The sequence below is a fragment of the Limulus polyphemus genome, unplaced genomic scaffold, assembly GCF_000517525.1.
Source record: "Limulus polyphemus unplaced genomic scaffold, Limulus_polyphemus-2.1.2 Scaffold6217, whole genome shotgun sequence".
Classification (NCBI taxonomy): domain Eukaryota; kingdom Metazoa; phylum Arthropoda; class Merostomata; order Xiphosura; family Limulidae; genus Limulus; species Limulus polyphemus.
In genome coordinates, this window is record NW_013671827.1 from 33,635 (window position 1) to 43,886 (window position 10,252).

General features: G+C 31.9%; 1 protein-coding gene across 4 annotated transcripts in view; it reads left to right on the top strand.

Moving 5' to 3' along the window:
- The window catches only part of LOC106473489 (YTH domain-containing family protein 2-like), an 11,516-nt gene extending 5,769 nt beyond the window's left edge, over positions 1-5,747 (top strand). For all 4 annotated transcript variants that reach the window (XM_013934171.2, XM_013934174.2, XM_013934173.2 and 1 more), the window contains 2 exons: positions 301-1,731; positions 4,313-5,747. In XM_013934171.2, the coding sequence (XP_013789625.1) occupies positions 301-1,731; positions 4,313-4,345 (1,464 nt within the window). In that variant the 3' untranslated portion in view covers positions 4,346-5,747. The remainder of the gene's footprint in view (positions 1-300; positions 1,732-4,312) is intronic.
- The last annotated feature ends 4,505 nt before the right edge of the window (positions 5,748-10,252 follow it).

The window sequence follows — 10,252 nt, forward strand, 5'->3', positions numbered from 1 at the left end:
GTATTAATTTGGGGGAGTAAGGTTATGTTTAATACTTGGTTTATGTTGTTTTATCATATTAATTATTATTGTACTTTCAGCAGTTAGAGTATTAATTTGGGGGAGTAAGGTTATGTTTAATACTTTGTTTATGTTGTTTTATCATATTTATTATTCCTGTACTTTCAGCAGTTAGAGTATTAATTTGGGGGAGTAAGGTTATGTTTAATACTTGGTTTATGTTGTTTCATTTGTTAGTTGTGTTATTATTATATTGAAAATAATTTCTGTAAAAGTACTAAACTTGTAACTTTTTCTTAGGCTTACAACTCTTCAGTGTCAAACTCAAACATGGGGGATCCCTACCCTTGTATGTCTAGTTACTATGCTACCATGTCATTTCCATATGTCAATCAAAGCAACATAGGAGAAGCTGCATGGAGTAATGGTTCCGACCCAGTGACAGTTCTTGGTGGATATGGTGGCCAGCTTGGAGCTGGAGACCAACATGCTCCTTACATGGATGGAATGTTTGGACAGAGCAGTTTCCCAGGTTATGGTCAGGGATTTAATTTTCTACATGGAAGTGATAGTGATTTCTCAACGTGGGGAAGTTCTGGAGGGGTAGGCCGTAAATGTGTGGGCCAAGATTACCCAGATGACTTTAATCAGAAGTACTATGAACAGAACAGAGATCAGGCTTCCATTAGAAAACTAGAACAGGGGATGAGCAACCTCGTGGTAAGAGATGTAAACGTTGATACCCCGTTCACAGACCCATACTTGGCTTCTGTTGGCAGTGATGTTCATCTGGGGAGACGAGGTGGGAGTTTTTTTAATTCATGTGGTCCAGCACATCTAGTTGGTTATAAAAAAATGTCCTGGGCATCAGTTGCTAGCCAACCTGCTAAATCTATGTCTAAAATGAAATTAAAAGCAGCACCTGCAGCACCACTATTCTCCAGTAAGCAAGGCTCTTCCAGTATGGATATTGGTACTTGGGAGAGTAAGAATGGTAGTGGAAGAATGGGTCCTCCTACTCAAATAAGGTCATCACTATGGGGAGGACAAAGAGGTGGAAGACCAAATGGTTCTTTAGATCAACCATACAACAATTCTTTTCAGTCCCCACCCCTTCAGATCGTTCCACTGGATCAGCCTTCAGTTGGACCTGATGGCTTTCCATCTCACCCTGTCCTCGATAAACTGCGAATGGAAAATAACTATAATCCAAAAGATTTTGACTTGAATCCTAAATCTGCAAGATTCTTTATTATCAAGTCATTTTCAGAAGATGACATTCACCGATCAATCAAGTACTCTATCTGGTGTTCCACTGAACACGGTAACAAGAGATTAGATGCAGCGTATAGGGAACGAGAGGGTAAAGGGCCAGTTTATCTGTTCTTTAGTGTCAATGGTTCTGGACATTTCTGTGGAATGACTCAGATGATGTCTGCAGTAGATTATAGTACCTCAGCTGGTGTCTGGGCTCAGGATAAATGGAAGGGACGTTTTAAGGTCAAGTGGATCTATGTAAAAGATGTGCCGAACTCTCAACTTCGTCGCATCCGCTTAGAAAATAATGAAAACAAACCCGTCACAAACTCTCGTGACACACAGGAAGTGCCAGCAGAAAAAGGAAAACAAGTTCTGAAAATTATACATAATTATCGGCACAGCACTTCCATATTTGATGATTTCCTCCATTACGAGAAACGGCAAGAAGAGGATGAACAAAGAAAATCGCAGGTTAGTAAATTAAAAAATGCTGAAATGGACTTTTCTGCAAGACGTGATTCAACATAAAGAAACTGTTGTAGCAGAAAAAATCTTATACTTTTACTAATTCTTTTAAGAAATAAAAAAATAATGATAAATATTTATTATTATTTGGTTAATATAATAATAATAGATTGAACAGAAAAAGTTATGTTTGGTGAACACTGATTTCATCTATTGTTTTGAAAAAGATTGTCTGACTTGATAGTCGTTGAGTATGTTTTCAGGAATTATGAAGTATGTGACAGTACAGGTAGTTAATACTTTGGATTTTTGCTTAGTGAAGCCATTTCCTACTGTTTTCTTTTTTAAGGCTTAGTTACAGTTTCACTTCTGAACATGTTTTTTGAAGTGATAGCTTTTTTCCTTATCTAAGCATGCTCAGAAAACATTATTATTCTGCTTATGTATGAGACATCATTCTTGCTTTGTACTATTCTGTATGAAACATCATTCTTGCTTTGTACTGTTCTGTATGAAGTATCATTCTTACTTTGTACTGTTCTGTATGAAACATCATTCTTGCTTTGTACTGTTCTGTATGAAACATCATTCTTACTTTGTACTGTTCTGTATGAAACATCATTCTTGCTTTGTACTGTTCTGTATGAAGTATCATTCTTACTTTGTACTGTTCTGTATGAAGTATCATTCTTACTTTGTACTGTTCTGTATGAAACATCATTCTTGCTTTGTACTGTTCTGTATGAAACATCATTCTTGCTTTGTACTGTTCTGTATGAAACATCATTCTTGCTTTGTACTGTTCTGTATGAAACATCATTCTTGCTTTGTACTGTTCTGTATGAAACATCATTCTTGCTTTGTACTGTCCTGTAAGAAATATCATTCTTACTTTGTACTGTTCTGTATGAAGTATCATTCTTGCTTTGTACTGTTCTGTATGAAACATCATTCTTACTTTGTACTGTCCTGTAAGAAGTATCATTCTTACTTTGTACTGTTCTGTATGAAACATATATGGGGTATATAGACTGGTGTGCTGATCATGAAAATCTTTTAGCAATGCTTAGAAGACAGATGAAGATTGAAATAGCTTTGTGTGAGAGGAGGTAATTACCTATCGGAAATACATTTTCGGTCTAAAAAAAAATGTTAACTTCTTAATTTGACAGTGTTTCTGTACTGTCCAGTGTGTAACATCATTCTTACTTTGACAGTGTTTCTGTACTGTCCAGTGTGTAACATCATTCTTACTTTGACAGTGTTTCTGTACTGTCCAGTGTGTAACATCATTCTTACTTTGACAATGTTTTTGTACTGTCCAGTATGTAACATCATTCTTACTTTGACAGTGTTTCTGTACTGTCCAGTATATTACACCATTCTTATTTTGACACTGTTTCTGAATTCTAATGTGTGTAACATCATTCTTACTTTGACAGTGTTTCTGTACCGTCCAGTATATTACATAATTGTTATTTTGACAGTATTTCTATACTGTCCAGTGTGTAACATCATTCTTACATTGTCAATGTTTCTGTTTTCTGCCCTGTTTGAAACATCATTCTTTGACAGTGTTTATGTACTGTCCAGTATATTACATAATTGTTATTTTGACACTGTTTATGTATTGCCCTATATTAATTATCATTCTTACTTTAACTATTTCTGTACTCTGTTACTTATTTTGTTGTTTTTTTATTTTTATTGTTTTGTGTTATGTTACTTGTGCTATTGTTCCTGTGTAAAACCTTGTTTTTCTTGTCATGTGTTACTTGATATTATTCTTGTGCAGAACCTTGTTTTTATTGTTACATGCTGTTACTTGTATAGAATCTTGTTTTCTTGTCATTTTGTGTTTCTTGTTTTTGTATAGAATCTTGTTTTTCTTGTCATGTGTTGTGTTGTTTTTGTGCATAACCTTTTTATTGTTTTGTGTTGTTACTTGTGTTATTGTTCTTGTATATAACTGTGTTTTTATTGTCATGTGTTGTGTTGTTCTTGTGCATAACCTTTTTATTGTTTTGTGTTGTTACTTGTGTTATTGTTCTTGTATATAACTGTGTTTTTATTGTCATGTGTTGTGTTGTTTTTGTGCATAACCTTTTTATTGTTTTGTGTTGTTACTTGTGTTATTCTTGTATATAACTGTGTTTTTATTGTTTTGTGTTGTTACTTTGTTATTGTTGTATATAACTGTTTTTATTGTCATGTGTTGTTCTTGTGCATAACCTTTTTATTGTTTTGTGTTGTTACTTTGTTATTGTTGTATATAACTGTGTTTTTATTGTCATGTGTTGTGTTGTTCTTGTGCATAACCTTTTTATCATTTTGTGTTGTTACTTGTGTTATTGTTGTATATAACTGTGTTTTTATTGTCATGTGTTGTTACTTGTGTTATTGTTCTTGTATATATCTGTTTTTATTGTCATGTGTTGTGTTGTTCTTGTGCATATCCTTTTTATTGTTTTGTGTTGTTACTTGTGTTATTGTTCTTGTATATAACTGTTTTTATTGTCATGTGTTGTGTTACTAAAGTAAAATTAGGTAATTTTTGGCTTTCAATTATTGTTTTTTTTTTTTTTAGCCCAAAGGAAGATCAGATCAAGGAGATAACTAGCCTGACCAGTAGATAATTTAGAATGGACTTTACTATGATAATGACTTGAGTCATAGGATTCTGAACTTCTCTTTTCTTTGCTGCTGCTACTATTGCTGAGTGTATGTATATGAAGTAGTACAGCTATATTGTAGGTGATTCAATATGCAGACAAACTTAATCCCTTGGCTTGAAGTTTTTTTTTTAACACAGTTTGGTGATTGGGTATATATTTTTTGCCTTTCATTTGTAGTTTGATCTGGCTGAAGGATAAAGAAGCCAGTGTTGGAAGAAGAAAAACTGATTTTGGTGTATAATTGTCATGACTTTCAGTTAATTAAATGGCTGTTTTCTTTCTATGGGTAAGCTTTAAGAACCAGCATTATCATGATGATTGATCAGAAATCTGTAACAACCCCAGTAGAAGCAAAGAAGACTGTCTCATGAACCACTGGTCACTAATAACTTAACAAAACCTATTTTTTAGTGGACTAATATAAAAGGACAGAGAACAAAGGTGCCTGTTATTTTGTGCTTGCATTGATAATGTTTATGCAAAACTGAACTAAGAAAATGAACTTCATCTTTTTCTTTGTAAATCTCTGTCATCAGCTTAATGCTGTTGAGTGTCAAGCCTAGCAGTCTGGACTACAGTGCAACTCAAATGATGACTGGATGGAGGATGTGATAATACTTGAACATCTTGCCAAAAATGCATGGAGAGGCAAATCTCGTGTGTTTTCTGTAGAATAAAACTATTTTACAACAATAAAATTAGCAGAAGTTTTTTATACAAAACAAAAGGTACAGTAGGTTATTGATAGCACTTTTAAACAGGAAATCTAATTGTTTGACATGCTAAAAGTTTAAAGTTTCAGTTTTAATGCAAGGATAAAAGCAAGTTGTGATTTGTCAACCTTAATTTGTTAATATGAAATTACAGTTATGTTCTGGGGAATAATTCATAGAAACAATTAACTGAAATGAATGTTTTCATAGTGAAGATGCTACTTGTAACTCTTAGAATCTAAAGGTGGATCCATATTTAATTTATGCCTTGGTTAAAATCAATTTAACAAAGTTTACAAGTATTCTAATTATGGAATAAGGTGTGTATTGTTCAGCATTCTGCTATATTTAGAACAATTAACAGAAAATTTAAAAGAGTTTTAAGTTTAGTTTATAGAAGTCCTGAATTACCAAATCTAGTGTTATACTCATCATTTATGTCTTTTTATTATTATTTCACAGAAATTTTAAAAACATCAGAAAGCTGACAAATTAAATTTCTTACTGAACTTTATTATAATCTAGATGTAAAATTTCAAACCACAGATTTAAAGCTAAACCAAAGTTTTTTTGAAAATCGTGTTTAAAATGCACTACGTAATAATGAGAAATAAACGTTGAAACAGTAAAAATATGCCTTTTGTGAAAGTAGTTTGATTATTTTTTGACAACTTTTGGTTTTTGCAGAGATAAATAGTAATTTCTAGAGAAGTAGTTCTTTGTTTTATTGTCTTCGATATTATGTGATAGACTTCAAGAAAGTGAAATTTGTGGTTATTCTTCATTGGACGTGTTGATTAGAATAATTTCTAATAATTGCTGATACCCACATATGTTCTGTGGAGATCTAAAGATGGAGAGAAGTGTTGTTTTGATTATAAAATGACAAAAATATATCTTTATACACAGTTTTGTTTAGTACATCTCTAATATTAAATCTCTACATTTTTATACACAGTTTTGTTTAGTACATCTCTAATATTAAATCTCTACATTTTTATACACAGTTTTGTTTAGTACATCTCTAATATTAAATTCATTTTTATACACAGTTTTATTTAGTACATCTCTAATATTAAATTATACATTTTTATACACAGTTTTGTTTAGTACATCTCTAATATTAAATCTCTACATTTTTATACACAGTTTTGTTTAGTACATCTCTAATATTAAATTCATTTTTATACACAGTTTTGTTTAGTACATCTCTAATATTAAATCTCTACATTTTTATACACAGTTTTGTTTAGTACATCTCTAATATTAAATCTCTACATTTTTATACACAGTTTTGTTTAGTACATCTCTAATATTAAATCTCTACATTTTTATACACAGTTTTGTTTAGTACATCTCTAATATTAAATTCCATTTTTATACACAGTTTTGTTTAGTACATCTCTGATATTAAATTATAATTTTTATACACAGTTTTGTTTAGTACATCTCTAATATTCCTATGTTTGATGTGAAAGGAAAGTTGTCAAAGATTTCATTTTTATTCATCTAACAATTACAATATGATTTACTTTGGTAAAAGTCGGATAATACCTTGAAATAAAAATGGGTCTCCAAAAGTCTTATGGTACTAAACGGTGCTATTGTTAAACCTCGATTGTGTTTCAAGATGCAAGTTTAATCTGTTATGTTTCCGTTTTATCAAGTTAACTACATATACGCCATATAACAACTGGGTTTAGAATTATTTTTATCGCAGATAACACTTAAAGTTGTTTATGTCTTCTGAATGTAGATTAGAAGAAAAAGCGGTATATTTGGAGAGACAATTTTCTATTTATTAGAGATAATTTATGCTCAAACTTGAACAGTTTCTAACAGGACAATTTAGAAAAAAACCCACGAAAAACGGAGTTTGTTGTGACATCTATTGGGATATATAAATGCACAAAACCCTGGCATTAATACATTTCATGATGTATATTATAAAGCAACGATTATAGTACAATATTGCAGATAAACAGAACTTTAAATTTCCAAAGGTAATTAGGTTTTTGAGGTGTTAGTACGTTTCAGTGTCTTATTAAATGTTTATACTTTCAGTTAGGTGTTCAAAATTTAGATTATTTTATCAAGAGTGTCGTCTAAAAATGCGATCATCTAAAAGACGTTTATAATTTATTGGACCGTTAAGTACAAGTACTTTCATTGGTTGTATACGGAGCCTAACCATAGAAAATTGTAAGTGTAAACTATACGTTATCGACTAGCAATCGTACTTTTATCCAGGCACCGAGTTTATTTGCTGAATTTCGTGCATAGTTACACAAGGATTATCTGTGATAGTTGTCCCTAATTTAAAAGTAATAGACAAGAGTGGTAGCTAGTCAACACTATCCACCTGACAACTTTTGAGCTACTCTTCTACCAACAAAAAAAGTGGTTGAGCGTCACATTATAATGCCTCCATGGATAACAGGACGGGAACGTTTGGCAACATGATTTGCAACAAAGACCCGCAGGTGGCGAATCAAGCGCCCTCACCACCAGGCCAATTGAGAACGACGTATGTTATAAATACTGACTGCTGAAACACAAAAAACTATTAGCACTCCACATACAGTTCGAAGATCCAAAATTAAAATCACGACTTGCCAATGGATGGGGTATTTAAAAATTTTATGATTACGTTAAATACGTTTAATTCACTTGATCACTTCTAGTAAAGGAAATCAATTAAACTTATGAGGTCGTTTTAATATAACCTACGTAATTCATGTGGATTGTATTAGTTACTCCTCTTTGATGATGAATCATGACATTTTTTGTGGGATTCCACAAGTTTTATTTGGAATGAAATGTTTAAGGACGGTGGTCACTTTATGTTAAACATGCGCATTTTGCTTATAAATATATTACCATAAATAAGTTTAGTTCGGGTGATAAATATTATTATTATTTTTAATGATGTATGAATTGCAAACATTGACGACGAACCCCTTGCTAGTGAAGGTTGTCGAGAAGAAAGATTCAGACAAGGTGCAGGAAATAGATGTGTCAGTGAAAAACAAATGGAATTAATTGGGCCTGGCTTGAGGAAAAGTTTTTATTGATATTGCCTAAATCGCAATGGAAGAGCGGTCCTACTGAAAGCACTCTGGATGACGTCATTAGAAAGGTACGTATATCTACAAAAATGAAACTTGAAAGATCATGTATAAAAAACAAGTTTCTTTGTAGGCCCTAAATTTATATATATATATATATATCTCCTGTAGTTGTAAGCACATATTACTAGTATTGACGATGCATCATGCTTTAAATTTACTGTAAGTCGCTAGGCCTATCGTATGCATCTAATTTCTAGTTAGCTCTAATGTTACTGACTTAAGCCTAATTAGTCTATCTATCACCATAACGATCAATATATTGAGTAATTTATGCCAGGATGGCCTAAGCTAATGGTGCCCACTGTAAAAAAAAGTCACTTTATATAATTATTTCCATGCAGTTAAAAAATTATGATGAAGTGTATGAATATACATATTTTGTTAATGTTTTATTTCAACTTTCATACTCCTAAATGAACTCTTTTTTTTTTTTTTTATTAAGCCTCAAAATGTGTCCAAATAATATCACAGGGCATCTAGCAATTCAAAGTTTGCGAAGGCTGCCTGAGAATATAAGTTTAGCCCCAGGACATATTGTTCATATTTTTTTTTAACCAAGTCTCGTGTCTAGATAATTGATCACTTCATACATGATTGAAGAACACCGACGGACATTTTTTAAAATGAATATGTAATTACTGTAAATAGCAGTACATTGAAAATATCTGCCATTATGCAGGTGATCTCATACACGTACAAGTTCATTTGGTTGCAAAATTGAATTAGTTTTAAAGACTGCTACGGCACGAACTTTTTAAAATAAGTTTTTTATTGTAATTTGATTTTTTTATAAATTTGTTAGTATAATCAAGCTGCAAAGTACACATTAATTCAATAAAATTTGAAAAAGCGACACTAAAACGGATAGAAAATAAGCTTTTATTGGATTTTTTTCAAAACCTTAAACCTTTTATTGTACTTATATCCATAAACAGTCGAGCTTGTATACAAAATAAAGTTCAACAGGAAAATTTAAACTATTGTAGGATTTTGGTTATGGAACATCATAAAATGCCCTTTCAGTGGCTCAATTGGTAATTCTGGGGGATTATAATGCTAAAAATGGGGTTTCGATACTTGTGGTGGGAATAGCACAGGTAGCTCATTATACAGTTTGTGCTTAATAACAAATGAACAAACAATTCTCGTTCAAACTAATTAATAGTGAACTGAATGATTAATTCTATCTCACTGGATCCCGCATTTTTATAATGTACTCATTTTCTACGCCTGACAATAAGCTTTGATATTTCACAGAAGCCTAAACTATCATGAAGCTTCTAGACTACACACAATTATAGCTTTGGTATTTCACAGAAGCCTGAACTTTCATGAAGCTTCTAGACTACACATAATTATAGCTTTGATATTTCATAGAGGCCTAAACTTTCAAGAAGCTTCTAGACTACATACAATTACAGCTTTCAGATTTCATAGAGGCCTAAACTTTCATGAAGCTTCTAGACATCACACAATTTTAGTTCTGAGACTCCATAAAGGTCTAAACTGTCACAAAGCTTCCAGACTTCAAACAATTACAGCTTTAAAATTTCACAGAGGCCTAAACTTTCATGAAGCTTCTAGACTACACATTTATTATGCTGTGTAAACAAAAATCCTCAAAGTGAACAAAACAAAAACTTTCCCACAATAATGTATTTTTATTTTATTTTATCAAACGTTATTCTGAAGCTGGAGTAAAGAAACGCCTGATTCAAACTTTTCAAAAATACGTAATGTTTTCATTAAAGTTCTAAAGTTGAAGACTTGATGTTTACGTCAGAACTTTAGACCATCAGTGATTTTTATTTCTTTGCATTAAAATATAACCTTACACCCTTATTTGCGCGTTTCATAAATCGCCCTCTTCTTCAAAATTACTAAGGTTTAAGCCTTTGTATTTTTATCAAACGTTATTCTGAAGCTGGAGTAAAGAAACGCCTGATTCAAACTTTTCAAAAATACGTAATGTTTTCATTAAAGTTCTAAAGTTGAAGACTTGATGTTT